Consider the following 16,555-nt stretch of genomic DNA (forward strand, 5'->3'; position numbering starts at 1 on the left):
CTATTTATGCCTTTTGGCTATTTTTCTGGATTATTTCTTGAACGATGAAATTCAAACAGGTAGCTTTCCCACTCCACTCCACCTTGAGAATCACCGCAGTAGTTTAGCATAGCTCTGAAATGTGCAAAGCTAATTTTTACAAACTCATGTTCAATTATTTAAAATAAACTTCTGATATGTAAAGAATTACAATAGCAGAACAGCTGCTATTAGATCTGCCTTCTCACAGATAACACCTATGCACTCCAGACAAAATACAAGTATTTGAAGACTGGACAGCAATCAAAAGTAGGCAGACAGCCACTTTGGAAAACAATTTGGCAGGTCCTCAAAGAGTTAAACATAGGGTTACACTTATCGTAGCAATTTTACTTCTACGTATACACTCAAGAAAAATTAAAACACGTCCACACAAAAATAAAAACATGTGTTCACATAGTCATAGCAGCATTATTTCTAATAACCAAATTTTGAAACCACTAAATGTCCATTAACTGATTAATAAACAAACAAAATGTGTTATAAACATATGATGAAATATTATTTGTCTATAAAAAAGAATAAAGTACTGGATACATGGATGAATCTTGAAAACACGCTAACTGAAAGAAGCCGTCACAAAAGGCCACATAATATATTATTTCATTTATATGAAATGTCCAAAGTTGACAAATTCATAGAAAAAAAGTAGATTAGTGATTGCCAGGGACTAGGAGTGGAGTAGGGAAAAATAGGGATTGACAGTTAATGGGTACACAACTCCTTTTAGAGGAAAGGAAAATGTTCTAAAATTAGAGTTTGGTAATGGTTGCACAACCCTATGAATATAGTAGAAAACACTGAGTTGCACATTTTAAATGGGTAAAATGTGTCATATACAAATTGTATCCTGATAAATTTGTTTTTTTAAAAAAGCCAGAAACTTGAGAGGAGTCAATGGTTGAAAGAAGAGAACAGGGCCGGGCGCAGTGGCTCACACCTGTAATCCCAGCACTTTGGGAGGCCGAGGCAAGCAGATGACCTGAGGTCAGGAGTTTGAGACTAGTCTGGACAACATGGCAAAACCCCGTGTCTAATAAAAACTACAAAAATTAGCTGGGCGCTGTGGCAGGCACCTATAATCCCAGCTACTTGGGAGGCTGAGGCAGGAGAATTGCTTGAACCCGGGAGGCAGAGATGGCAGTGAGCCGAGATCGCGCCACGGCACTCCAGCCTGGGTGACAGAGCTAGACTCCCTCTCAAAAAGAAAAAAAAGAAAAGGAACGCTGCACCTCAACTAAAAGTTTGTGAAGAGCTCTCAAACACTAAATAGAAATTTGATAAATTTGTGGAAAATGCTAGAGTATAGATCATTTCTGAAGATTAGATTTTTATATATTTGATATTGAAATTATTTCACAAAATCTGGCCCTGGATAAATGATTACATTATTTAGACATACATTCATTATGCCACTTTAAGTTACAGATTACGAGAGAAACAAAAAGAAACAAGGGGCTACATTTAAGGGTAACATTTCCAGATTCAAGAAAACATGTACTTTTTTTAAAAGAAGCCTTGGCAAGTTTTTTTCCCAAAGAGAAAACACTGTGTGAGAAAAGCAGCTGACACCAGCTGACTTAAATTTTCAGGTCTACATTGACACCATTAAGAGTAAGTTGGGTAAACTTACTCTAAGTTGACACCAGCAGTTACCATATCTATTTACTTGGTAAGAAGAAAAGGTAAAGAGTCTCAATAAGCGCTGCCCTTCTTCCCTTTCTTCACACTAGCCTGCTTTGACCCTCCAGACATATTAGTTCTCATTACTAAGAGCAGCCTGTTCCTGTTTTTAAAATTTATTACAACTGTAATTAAATAACTGAGTGTATAATTAATTATTTAACATATGTCTTTAAACTCTATAAAGGCAATGTCTGCTTGGCATTCTTAAAAAAGATATGCAGAGGCTGGGCATGGTGGCTCATGCCTATAATCCTAGCACTTTGGGAGGCCAAGACGGATGGATCACTTGAGCTCAGGAGTTCAAGACCAGCCTGGGCAATATGGTGAAACCCCGTCTCTACTAAAAATACAAATTAGCTGGGAGTAGTGGTGCATGCCTGTAGTCCCAGCTACTCGGGAGGCTGAGGCACAAGAATCAATTGAACCTGGGAGGCAGAGATTGTTGTGAGTTGAGACAGCGCCACTGCACTCCAGCCTGGGCGACAGAGCAAGACTCTGTCTCAAAAAAAAAAATAGACATGCAGAAAGTATTTACATACTTTTATTAAACTCAAAAAGCTCATAGCATTTATATCTTAGTGAGTAGAATTATTCCCCAATAAAGATGTATATCAGCAGGCCGGATGCGGTGGCTCACACCTGTAATCCCAGCACTTCGGGAGGCCAAGGCAGGTGGATCACGAGGTCAAGAGATCGAGATCATCCTGGCCAACATGGGGAAACCTTGCCTCTACTAAAAATACAAAAATTAGCTGGGCGTAGTGACACGCACATGTTATCTCAGCTACTTGGGAGGCTGGGGCAGGAGAATCGCTTGAATCCGGGAAGTGGAAATTGCAGTGAGCCAAGATCATGCCACTGCACTCCAGCCTGGCGACAGAGCGAGACTCCATCTCAAAAAAAAAAAAAAAAAAAAAAAAAATGCATGTCACCTTAAGAATAGTTTCCCATGTTTTAACTAATACATATTTCTAAAATAAATTGGATAACTTCAAAAAAACAACATTTTTTAAAAAGAGAAAGAAGGCTGAATTACATGATTAGAGAATCTAGGGAAAACTAAACAAAAGAAAGGATAAAGCTATTTTTTCCCTTTTCAAAAACTGTACATTTTATTTGAAAATGTAGATTTAAAAAATGTACATTTTGAAAATGTAGATATGCAAAAAAGAAGAAAACTCACCTATCACCACCTATGACTAAATCAACAAACTCCAGACATAACCATTGTTAAAATTTATTATATCATGTCAGACTATTTTTCTGTTCATTTATACTGATATATACTAATAAGATCACCCTATGCATAAAGTTTGTAACTATTTTTTTCTTGTGGTCATATATTTTAAAACATTTTCATGGTATTATAAAAGTAATGATCATTTTTAATAACTGTATAATAATTCATTGTAAGAATTATATTCCATAATTAAGTTAAATAATATCTTACTGTTAAGAGTTTTATATTGCTTTTCATTTGTTAAATTATAAATAATGCTCCACTAAGCATTCTTTATCTTATTATTACCTTAGGATAAATCCTAAAACTGGAATTGCTGGGTTGAAGTATATGTTTATTTCTTGGGTTTTTTATATAAAACGTCAAAATATCCTCCAGAAAGAATCAAACAAATAAATATATTTAGTATAGATATACATACACACATAAATAACACATTAAGTAACTCATAAAAATCTAAATATTAAGTAACTCATAAAAATCTAAATGATAACTGTATAAAAGGATATATTACAGGGTTAATACAAACCTTGCAAAAAGAAAAGAAATGATTGCATAAATGAATTCCAAATACTTTTGTGGAAATATACAAGGCAGAAAATGAAACAAAAAAAAAATCGATAATTCAATGAATGAAAGTTAAGTGTTTGAATAGTATTTACAACTAGTTATTCTAAAAGAATCAGTCTAGAACATTAAGAGATAATATCATCACACATATGATTCATATACTGTCAACATTGTTGCCACAGCAAAGTGGCAGACATAACCCAACAGTAATTTTTTTTTTTTTTTTTTTTTTGAGATGGAGTCTCGCTCTGTCACCCAGGCTGGAGTACAGTGGCACAATCTTGGCTCACCGCAAGCTCTGCCTCCCGGGTTCATGCCATTCTCCTGCCTCAGTCTCCCGAGTAGCTGGGACTACAGGCACCTGCCACCATGCCTGGCTAATTCTGCTTTTGTATTTTTAGTAGAGATGGGGTTTCACTATGTTAGCCAGGATGGTCTCAATCTCCTGACCTCGTGATCTGCCCACCTCTGCCTCCCAAAGTGCTGGGATTACAGGCGTGAGCCACCGCGCCTGACCCCCAACAGTAATTTTAAATGAAGAAGATGCTTAGAATGAGTCAGAAGAATAAATTACCTGAGATTTTTAAGAAATGTAATTTTTTCTGTTATACTATTCTCTTTTGGTATCACCTGCATTATAGTTTACTGCAGTAAAATTCAAGGTATTTTTTCTGCAGTAGAGTAAGCATTGCCCATTTCAGAACTCAAAAGGAATTATAAAGCATCTCACTAAGTCTTCCTTCAAGTGCCCTCTGAGGACAACCTGCATAAAGACAACTCGGAAACTTCCTAAAAATACCACTTCACAGAGCCTCATTCTCTGAGATTTTGATTCTCCATATTGCAAATAGTACCTAATAATGTGTATTTTTGCAATACCCAGATGATACTTATGAATGCTGAAATTTAGGTAACTTGGTTTACTGTTGTAATGATTGAACAGGGCATTACATCATGAAAGGGCATTATCCTCAGGCGAACATCCAGACAGTAAGGAATGGAAACTCAGGTAATTATTCTTGTCTCTTTCTACTTATACAGCAAGGATTTATCTCCTGAACCTGTCTATTTCTTTCCATCTCCACTGCTACTTCCCTATTATTCAGGCCAACGTCATCATTTTCTTGTACTACAACAGCTCCTAATTAGCCATCCTGCCTCTAGTGTACCTCTACTCTAATCTGTCCTCTATGATGATCTTAGAGTATGCTTCCCCAAAAATGCCAAATCTAATAAGGTAACTATCTAAAATAGATCAGTGACTCATCATTGCCCATAAGATAAACTCCAAACTATTGTGGCCATACTAAACTTTTAATTTTTCTAATAAACCATGATTCTTCACCTTTGTTTATTCTATTCCTTCTCTCAAATCACTGTTCCTTTGACCTCAAAGCAGTATTTCCAACATTTGAATACTACCATGTTACTACACACCATCCATGGCTCTCTACTGACTAATGTACTCAATTTCCAACTTCACTGTTTCAGCTGTTCAAAGAAAATCTTATACTAGATGCTCAAACAGTATAACCGGAGCTGCTCTGGTTGCAGGTAGTGAGAGAGATCAGGGGCTCAACTCCCTCACCTCTCTTCTACCCCACAGCAACCCCAAAGGAGGCTCCACAAAACAGAATTAGATTTTAAAAGACTGAAATCTGGATTCTGTTGCATGGCAAACACTTTAGTCCATCTATCTTTTCTGTATTATCTCCTCATATTATGCCATGAAAATTTTACCGACACTGCACAAAAAGCACCATATTCTTTTGTACTTTGATTTGCAAGAGGTTTCTTTTGCCTGCAACTCTCTGGCCCAATGTTGTCTCCTTGGAGAACTACTAATTCTTCAAGGCTCTGCTCTCTAGTCAATGTCCCACAGGCTGAGTTAGGCTCTTCCACACCTTTGCAGTGCTTGTATAAAAACCTTCCCATATATCACTTATCATAATGCACTGTAAGTACTATAGTCTAATTCTCCACTACACTGTCAACAACTTAAGTGAAAGTCTTTATATCTTTTTCTTATTTATATCCCCAGTTTCTAGAACACTGTCTGATGAGTAGTATATATTTAATGTCTATTGAATAAAAGATAGATGCTAACATTCTAAATAAAAAGACTAGGTGCTTAATGAGATAAACCTTTAATTCAAGCTTTTAAAATTTTTAAATATTTTAATCAAAATGGCAACCTAAAATTATGTTTAAATTGGCTTATTAATAAACTGTTAAGTATCTACTGTGTTGCACAAATAACAGAGAATTACTGAACTATGGGATTTTGACAATGTAAGAATGTAATACATTGTGAAAATGAGACCACATATTCTATAGATTTAGAATCATTGATAGGGAAAATCAGAGGTAAGATCTCCTTAAGTGATTAGATGGGATGATTCAACATCCTGATGCTGTAATTGAGAAAGGAGGGACCTAGCAGAAAAGAAATTAGAAAAACATACAAACAAACTTAGAGTCAATGGAAGGCAAGATCAAAGGAAGTCAAACATGAGATGGACCTTTAAGAATGAGCGGAACTGGGGCCGGGTGCAGTGGCTCACGGTTGTAATCCCAGCACTTTGGGAGGCTGAGGTGGGCGGATCACGAGGTCAAGAGATCAAGACTATCCTGGCTAACACAGTGAAACCCCGTCTCTACTAAAAATACAAAAAATTAGATGGGCGTGGTGGCCGGCGCCCATAGTCCCAGCTACTCAGGAGGCTGAGGCAGGAGAATGGCGTGAACCCTGGAGGCGGAGCTTGCGGTGAGCCGAGATCTCGCCACTGCACTCCAGCCTGGGTGACAGAGCGAGACTCCATCGCCCCCCCCCAAAAAAAGAATGAGTGGAACTCGCTATGGTCTAAGACAGAAATCAAAGTATTCCATGAAATGAGAAAATGAGTAGGGATGTTAGTAAGAGGCAGGAAAGGTTCGAGAGTCAATGTTCAACGTGATTTGAACACACTTAGAGAGTTGCAGGTGAAAAGACTGAATGGATTTTATGACACCAGGTTTCAAACATTTTCTAAAGCCAGGCAGAGGACTTCATATTTATGTGGTAGAAAACAAGTAACTAGAAATCTTAACAGATTAAAAGCTCTAAAAAGTCTGTCTTATTCTACGTTAGAGGCAAATAAGCCACAGAACAATTATATGATTTCCCAGTTAGGAACAGTATAAAACAGCCACACTTACCACATAATGCTGCTGCTTTTGGGGTACTTCAACCAACAATTCATTCAAGTACAATGGGTAAATGCTGCTGAGGTTGGCTATTTCCCTAGGTACTAAACAGAATTTGTATGAAGGAGGGCATATTTTCTTGTGAGGAAAAATTCTTGCATGTATTCAAATATGAATCCTTGACAAAGAAAAATATGTCCTTTGGTTATTTATTTATTTATTTAGAGACAAGGTCTAATTCTTACCCAGGCTGGAGTACAGTGGCACAATTATAGCTCGCTACAGCCTCCACCTCCTGGGCTGCAGCGAGACTCCCATCTCAGTCTTCCCAGTAGCTGGGACCACAGGTATGCACCTTCATGCCTGGCTAATTTTTAAAAATTTTTTGTAGAGACAGAGTTTCACTATGTTACCCAGGCTGGTCTCAAACTCCTGGGCTCAAGCAATCCTCCCTCCTTGGACTCCAAAAGTGCTGGGATTACAGGCATGAAACACCACATCCAGTCATGTCCTCTGGTCTTAAAATGACTGCTTTTCAAATGCACTATTAATTCCTTACACAAAATATGCAATCGAGATTTCATATGAAACATATTGACAGCAAAAAACAAAAAAAAGTTTATGAGCTAGTCAGTGAAAGGTTAGAAAGAAAGGTTTAAAACTGAATTTTCCATTTTGAATGGGCATAAATTTTAATATTTTAACTACTTCATCCTTCACAATCATGCTCAAAGTAAGTATTTCCAGAAAGACAAATAGTAGAGAACGTGCCCATTCTTCAAACTTAAACAGATTTTGGTCCCATATATCTGGAATTGATTGAACCAGTATATTAAGAAGACAAATCAGAAAGATTCAACCAAATGCATCCATTGAAAATGTTTTTTAAAGATTGAGAACCATGTGTGTTGTGCATTACCACATTTATGACAGCACATCTGTGATTGCTCACCACTATAACTTACCCCAGTTTTATCACACAAGCGTAAAGTATGAAATGATCCAACAGCAAATAATTCTCCATCTGGAGCCCAGGCAACTGAAGTAATAGGATGCTCATGAGGTTGTGAATTGTACAGTGGGCGGCCGTAACTATCCCATACCTACAAAAGCAATTTTTAAAAATCTTTTATAATATCAGGGAGAAGTTTACCAAAACTAAAAGAAAAATAAATAAATAAAAATGTTTTATAACAGACACCACATAAAAACAAGTTTGTCTTCCAGCAAGGTAGTAAATAAAAATTTAGAAATCAGCACCTTATATATTAGCAATTAAATGTCTTTACTATCACACGAGGGGAAAACAAAGCTGTATTCCTTTAAGCCTAAATATTTCAAAAAGAAACTATTTTATAACACTGTCATAATTTTCAGATTTTACTAAATCTCTGAACATAAAATCTACCCACTTTAAGTCTTTTAAATATAATAGTACTTTTTGAAATGTTTACTTCTTAGCTTTGTTTTGTTTTTTGAATTTTAGAGACAGGGTCTCACTCTGTGGCCTAGGCTGGAGTACAGTAGCATGATCATAGCTCACTGCAGTCTTGATCTCCTGGGCTCAAGAGATCCTCCTGCTTTAGTCTCCCAAGTAGCAAGGATTACAGGTACATGCTGCCACACTTGGCTAATTTTTTAATTTTTGTAGAGACAGGGTCTTGTTATATTGCCTAGGCTGTTCTCCAGCTCCTGGTCTCAAGTAACCCTACTGCCTTGGCCTCTCAAAGCACTGGGATTATAGGTATGAGCTACCATACCTAGCTTGCTTACCATTTTGCCGAAATTTTTTTCTCCCTGTAAGGGCTCTACCTACTTTCTCTAAAAGTATTTATTTCAATTTAATTGTGTCTAACTCTAGTTATTAATACATTAAACCTTATTCCTCTCTACAAATTATTTTGACCTGAAATTGATCAATATTTAGTAAACCAGCAGGGTTGATTTTTAAAAACATACTGAATTGACTTAAATTGAGTCACGGTAAAATTACAGGCTATACTGATATTGTTAGTTATTAAATATCAAACTCTATAGATCAATGAGATCCTCTTTCTTTTTTTGAGAGAGAAAGGGTCTCACTTTGTTGCCCAGGCTGGAATGCAGTGGCACAATTATGGCTCACTGCAGCCTCGACCACCTGCACTCAAGTGATCCACTCAACTCAGCCTCCCAAGTAGCTGGGACCACAGATGTGCTCCACCACAACTGGCTAATTTATTTTTGTAGAGGTAGGGTCTCACTGTGTTGTCCAGGCTAATGAGATAGTCTTTTTAAAGTCCATGCTTTAAAATACCACTTAACATTATAAAATAATTTGCTAAATTACTGGAGTATAAAGACATGGCTAAAGTAAAAAACTAAAAGAATATTCTTACATGCTAAGTACTTATAAATTTGATTCTTTCAGCCAAGTGATAAATCTAAACATTACATACCTTATATTTACAGTCTTCACCAGCAGATAAAATAAGATCATTGACTGAGTTCCAATCTACTTTTAAAATAATGCCATCATGAGCTTTCCACTGTGAGAAAAAAATAAGATATTAATTATAACTTTAAAAGCACTTAAGTTTTTTTCTATAAGAAAATATATTTTGCCTCTTTCTAATGACTCCCTTGTCATCTTCTCAAGGATTCCTATCTTCCTTTTATAGCCATTGTACAATACCTCATTTGCTTCTTTCATTTGTAATTTACACTAACGCAAGCACCTAGCACCTAAGACATCCACTATACAGCTTCAAACCTTATGAATTTCCTCAATTGCCTGGACTCCAGATGGAAAATCACTTGCTGCTAAACTATTTCAAGATTGACATTTGTATGATAACACTGAATGAATATGTTATGTATTCCAAAAATGTCAACTGAATCCAAATCTTGCTTTCTCCTTCATACAGCAGATGCCATTACTCATATTGCCTTCATGCTTGTTTATTTATTTATTTATTGAGCAGGGTCTCACTGTCACGCAGGTTGGAGTTCAATGATGTGATCAGGGCTAACTGCAGTCTCCACCTCCCACACTCAAGCAACCCTCTTGCCTCAGCCTCCCGAGTAGCTGGGACTACAGGCACGTGTCACCACACCCAGCTAATTTTTTTTTTTTTCATTTTTGGTAGAGAACTCTTGCTTTGTTGCCTAGGCTAGTCTCAAACTCCTGGGCTCAAGTAATCCTCCTGCCTTGGCCTCCCAAAGTGCTGGGATTACAGGTGTGAGCCACCATGTTTGGCCCCCCTAACCATTTTTTTAAAAAAACTTCTGCACAAACATCTTTAATACCCTCTTCATTTCATTCTGTTCATCATATTCTTCTAAGTTTCGTTCACTTTATCTTCATGTGTCTGGTTTATAACTGGAGTACTCTGAGAAACTTTTGCTGTATTTACCATGTAACAAAAAGATGTTTTCCATAGATAAGTATATATTCTATGTATATAATCATTCTTTGGTATCTGTAGGGGATTGGTTCCATTACCTCCCACTGATATGAAAATCATAAGTTCCTAATATAAAATGGCACAATATTTGCATACAACCTACGCATATCCTCCCACATAATCGTCTCTAGATTACTTACTATAGAAATAAAATGGCAATACTATGTAAATAGTTGTATTGTTGGGAATAATGACAAGAGCAAAGTCTATACACGTTCAGCACAGATGCTATCTTTTTTAATATATTTGATTCATGGTTAGTTTAATCTATCAGTGCGGAACCCATGGTTACGCTGAATGTACATACTATGCATAGACATGGGTGTTTATAAGTCATGCAGAAACTAGCAATCCAAACAGTAAATATGGTTGTTTTGCTCTTAAATGTAATCCATGGGCCCATTTAGCTATTATCTAACGTGTTATTAAATGCTACCATAGGCAGAATAATGAAACTAAAAAGAATTAACCTTCTTTTAAGACTATAAGTATATTTTAATGTCTGAGTCAACTGACTTCACATCAAAGGGTGGCAGATTTTAAGGGCTTTACCCTCAGGCCCTGCCCAATCTATTGTTCTTATTGTATACAGTACAAAGTATTAAATGTGGGCCAAATAAACTCTAAGAATAAGCAACAATTCGTAACTTGCTATATTCAAAATATACAAAAATATACATTTTCAAAAACAAATGTTTTGATAACACATGTTAAAAAGCAATAGTTTTCACAATTAACTGCCAAATTAATCCAATGTCCTGAAATACACTACAAGGACAAATGTAACAATATATACAGCTACACATATACATACAGATTCTTTTTTGTTTTTCTTTTTTTGAAACAGAGTCTTACTCTGTCATCCAGGCTGGAGTGCAATGACTCGATCTCGGCTCACTGCAACCTCCGCCTCCCAGGTTCAAGCTATTCTCATGTCTCAGCCTCCCAAGTAGCTGGGACTACAGGTGCCCACCACCACGCCCACCTAATTTTTATAGTTTTAGTAGAGATGGGGTTTTGCCATGTTGGTCAGGTTGGTCTTGAACTCCTGACCTCAGGTGATCCACCTGCCTTGGCCTCCCAAAGTGCTGAGATTACAGGTATGAGCCACTGTGCCCAGCCACGGATTCTTAAGAGTTTCACTTTAAAGGAACAAAATAAATATTGCATATTCAAGATTTATGAATAAAATATGATTTAAATTTTCCTCACACTGTAATTTAGGGTATCAACATATATTACAAATATTTGCATATTGTTATAAATACAATAATTTTTATTTATTTCTTAATTTATTAGGCATTTTGTAAAGTTCCTTTGAACAACAAGCTCCTTGAAGGCAGAAACTATGTTCTGTTTCATTTTGACTATCTCATACCTATCACAGTGCCTGGTATATAATAGGTATGCACTACATTTTTATTCAATGAATAAATAAAAATTTCCTCACTATTAAACCAAGTTCTAGGTGTCAAGAAGGCTTTAAAGGAAATGAGGTATATACTTCTGAACTGCATTCCACAAGCAAGAATTAATTAAGCACACTTTTTTGTGTACAATCCTAATTTGAATATGTTTTTATGCTCAAGAAGAATTGCAACTGCTTTAGTCTCCCAAAAGGAATAGATAATTTGCATGAAGTTACTAATTATACTTTAAGTCCTGTTCCTCTCTAGCTAATTTTGGCAATGGATACTTTGCTTCTCTCTGCTACCTCCTGGCCCAAAGGTTCTATTGAACCACTAAACCATATTTTACTTGACCAACGGTGATATAACCAGCTTCCTGAGTTTCATTTATACAAGCTAATGACAGGTATCTAAACAAATTCACAGGGATACCATTCCAAGATGGCTGAATAGGAACAGCTCTGGTCTGCATCTCCCAGTATGATCAACACAGAAGATGGGTGATTTCTGCATTTCCAACTGAGCTCTGAAGACAGCAGTGGTTTTCCCAGCACAGCGTTTGAGTTTTGAGAATGGACAGACTGCCTCCTCAAGTGGGTCCCTGACCCCCATGTAGCCTAACTGGGAGACACCTTCCAGTAGGGGCCAACTGACACCTCACACAGGTAGATACCCTTCTGGGACGAAGCTTCCAGAGGAAGGATCAGGCAGCAATATTTGCTGTTCTGCAATATTTCCTATTCTGCAGCCTCTGCTGGTGATACTCAGGCAAACAGGGCCTGAAGTGGACCTTCAGCAAACTCCAACAGACCTGCAGCTGAGGGTCCTAACTGTTAGAAGGAAAACTAACAAACAGAATGGAACAGCATCAACATCAACAAAAAGGACGTCCACACCAAAACCCCATCTGTAGGTCACCAACATCAAAGACCAAAGAGAAACCAGAGCAGAAAAGCTGAAACTTCTAAAAACCAGAGCACCCCTTCTCCTCCAAAGATTCACAGCTCCTCGCCAGCAATGGAACAAAGCTGGACAGAGAACGACTTTGACGAGTTGACAGAAGTAGGCTTCAGAAGGTCAGTAATAACAAACTTCTCCGAGTTAAAGGAGCATGTTCTAACCCATCCCAAGGAAGCTAAAAACCTTGAAAAAAGATTAGATGAATGGCTAACTAGAATAAACAGCGTAGAGAACACGTTAAATGACCTGACGGAGCTGAAAACCATGGCACGAGAACTACGTGACACATGCACAAGCTTCAGTAGCCGATTTGATCAAGTGGAACAAAGGGTATCAGTGATTGAAGATCAAATTAATGAAATAAAGTGAGAAGAGAAGTTAAGAGAAAAAAGAATAAAAAGAAACGAACAAAGCCTCCAAGAAATATGGGACTATGTGAAAAGACCAAATCTCCGTTTGATTGGTGTACCTGAAAGTGATGGGGAGAATGGAACCAAGTTGGAAAACACTCTTCAGGGTATTATCCAAGAGAACTTCCCCAACCTAGCGAGGCAGGCCAACATTCAAATTCAGGAAATACAGAGAACACCACAAAGATATTCCTCAAGAAGAGCAACCCCAAGACACATAATTGTGAGATTCACCATGGTAGAAATGAAGGAAAAAAAGTTAAGGGCAGCCAGAAAGAAAGGTCGGGTTACCTACAAAGGGAATTCCATCAGACCAACAGTGGATCTCTCAGCAGAAACTCTACAAGCCAGCAGAGAGTGGGGGCCACTATTCAACATTCTTAAAGAAAAGAATTTTCAACCCAGAATTTCATATCCAACCAAACTAAGCTTCATAAGTGAAGGAGAAATAAAATCCTTTACAGACAAGCAAATGCTGAGAGATTTTGTCACCATCAGGCCTCTCTTACAAGAGCTCCTGAAGGAAGAGCTAAACATGGAAAGGAACAACCAGTACCAGTCACTGCAAAAACATGCCAAATTCTAAAGACCATCGAGGCTAGGAAGAAACTGCATCAATTAATGGGCAAAATCACCAGCTAACATCATGTCAGGATCAAATTCACACATAACAATATTAACCTTAAATGTAAATGGGCTAAATGCCCCAGTTAAAAGACATAGACTGGCAAATTGGATGAAGAGTCAAGATCCATCAGTGTGCTGTATTCAGGAGACCCATCTCACGTGCAGAGACACACATAGGATCAAAATAAAGGGATGGAGGAAGATCTACCATGCAAATGGAAAGCAAAAAAAAAGTAGGGGTTGCAACCCTAGGCTCTGATAAAACAGACTTTAAACCAACAAAGATCAAAAGAGACAAAGAAGGCCATTACATAATGGTAAAGGGATCAATTCAACAAGAAGAGCTAACTATCCTAAATATATATGCACCCAATACAGGAGCACCTAGATTCATAAAGCAAGTCCTTAGAGACCTGCAGAGAAACTTGGACTCCCACACAATAATAATGGGAGACTTTAACACCCCACTGTCAATATTAGACAAATCAATGAGACAGTAGGTTAACAAGGATATCCAGGACTTGAACTCAGCTCTGCACCAAGCAGACCTAATAGACATCTACAGAACTCTCCACCCCAAATCAACAGAATATACATTCTTCTCAGCACCACATCACACTTATTTCAAAATTGACCACATAGCAGGAAGTAAAGCACTCCTCAGCAAATGTAAAAGAACAGAAATCACAACAAACTGTCAGACCACAGTGCAATCAAATTAGAACTCAGGATTAAGAAACTCACTCAAAACCACACAACTACATGGACACTGAAAAACCTGCCCCTGAATGACTATGGCCTGCATAACAAAATGAAGGCAGAAATAAAGATGTTCTTTGAAACCAATGAGAACAAAGATACAACATACCAGAATCTCTGGAACACATTTAAAGCAGTGTGTAGAGGGAAATTTATGGCACTAAATGCCCACAAGAGAAAGCTGGAAAGATCTAAAATTGACACCCTAACATCACAATTAAAAGAACTAGAGAAGCAAGAGCAAACACATTCAAAAGCTAGCAAAAGGCAAGAAATGACTAAGATCAGAGCAGAACTGAAGGAGATAGAGACACAAAAAACCCTCCAAAAAATCAATGAATCCAGGAGCTGGTTTTTTGAAAAGATCAACAAAATTCATAGACCATTAGCAAGACTAACAAAGAAGAAAAGAGAGAAGAATCAAATAGACACAATAAAAAATGATAAAGGGGATATCGCCACTGATTTCACAGAAATACAAACTACCATCAGAGAATACAATAAACACCTCTACGCAAATAAACTAGAAAATCTAGAAGAAATGGATACACTCCTGGACACATACGCCCTCCAAAGACTAAACCAGGAAGAAGCTGAATATCTGAATAGACCAATAACAGGCTCTGAAATTGAGGCAATAATCAATAACCTACCAACCAAAAAAAGTCCAGGACCAGATGGATTCACAGCTGAATTCTACCAGAGGTACAAGGAGGAGCTGGTACGATTCCTTCTGAAACTATTCCAATCAATAGAAAAAGAGGGAACCCTCTCTAACTCATTTTATGAGGCCAGCATCATCCTGATACCAAAGTCTGGCAGAGACACAACAAAAAAAGATAATTTTAGACCAATATCCCTGATGAACATAGATGCAAAAATCTTCAATAAAATACTGGCAAACCGAATCCAGCAGCACATCAAAAAGCTTATCCACTGTGATCAAGTTGGCTTCATCCCTGGGATGCAAAGCTAGTTCAACATACTCAAATAAAGAAATGTAATCCATCACATAAACAGAACTAACAACAAAAACCACATGATTATCTCAATAGATGCAGAAAAGGCCTTTGACAAAATTCAACAGCCCTTAATAAACTAGGAACATATCTAGTTCCTAGTTTGGAACATATCTCAAAATAATAAGAGCTATTTATGACAAACCCACAGCCAATATCATACTGAATAGGCAAAAACCGGAAGCATTCCCTTTGAAAACTGGCACAAGACAGGGATGCCCTCTCTCACCATTCCTATTCAACATAGTTGTGGAAGTTCTGGCCAGGGCAATCAGGCAAGAGAAAGAAATAAAGGGTATTCAATTATGAAAAGAAGAAGTCAAATTGTCCCTGTTTGCAGATGACATGATTGTATATTTAGAAAACCCCATCATCTCAGCCCAAAATCTCCTTAAGCTGATAACCAACTTCAGCAAAGTCTCAGGAAACAAAATCAATGTGCAAAAATCACAAGCATTCCTATACACCAATGACAAACAGACAGCCAAATCATGAGTGAACTCCCATTCACAACTGCTACACAGATAATAAAATGCCTAGGAATTCAAGTTACAAGGGATGTGAGGGACCTCTTCAAGGAGAACTACAAATCACTGCTCAACAAAATAAAGGAGGACACAAACAAATGGAATAATATTCCATGCTCATGGATAGGAATAATAATATCATAAAAATGGCCATACTATCCAAGGTAATTTATAGATTCAATGCCATCCCCATCAAGCTACCAATGACTTTCTTCACAGAAAAAACTACTTCATTGGAAAAAACTACTTTAAAGTTCATATGAAACCAAAAAAGAGTCAGGACTGCCAAGACAATGCTAAACAAAAAGAACAAAGCTGGAGGTATCACACTACCTGACTTCAAACTATACTACAAGGCTACAGTAACCAAAACAGTCTGGTACTGGACCAAAACAGAGATATAGACCAATGGAACAGAACAGAGGCCTCAGAAATAACACCACACATTTACAACCATCTGATCTTTGACAAACCTGACAAAAACAAGCAATGGGGAAAGGATTCCCTATTTAATAAATGGTGCTGGGAAAACTGGCTAGCCACACGTAGAAAGCTGAAACTGGATCCCTTCCTTACACCTTTTACAAAACTTAATTCAAGATGGATTAAAGACTTAAATGTTAGACCTAAAACCATAAAAATCCTAGAAGAAAATCTAGGCAATACCATTCAGGACA

The 16,555-nt window shown here is 37.3% G+C and overlaps 1 protein-coding gene across 10 annotated transcripts in view; it reads right to left on the reverse strand.

The window, feature by feature from the left end:
- Positions 1 to 16,555, reverse strand: part of IFT80 (intraflagellar transport 80) — a 133,819-nt gene that overhangs the window by 79,839 nt on the left and 37,425 nt on the right. For all 10 annotated transcript variants that reach the window (XR_007723393.1, XR_007723394.1, XM_050779905.1 and 7 more), the window contains 2 exons: positions 9,160 to 9,249; positions 7,687 to 7,824 (listed from right to left, as the gene is read on the reverse strand). Coding sequence is in view for 8 of the 10 variants with exons in the window: in XM_050779905.1 (XP_050635862.1) it covers positions 7,687 to 7,824; positions 9,160 to 9,249 (228 nt within the window). In the remaining 2 variants the exon portion in view is untranslated. The remainder of the gene's footprint in view (positions 1 to 7,686; positions 7,825 to 9,159; positions 9,250 to 16,555) is intronic.

This window comes from Macaca thibetana, chromosome 2, assembly GCF_024542745.1.
Source record: "Macaca thibetana thibetana isolate TM-01 chromosome 2, ASM2454274v1, whole genome shotgun sequence".
Taxonomy (NCBI): Eukaryota; Metazoa; Chordata; class Mammalia; order Primates; family Cercopithecidae; genus Macaca; species Macaca thibetana.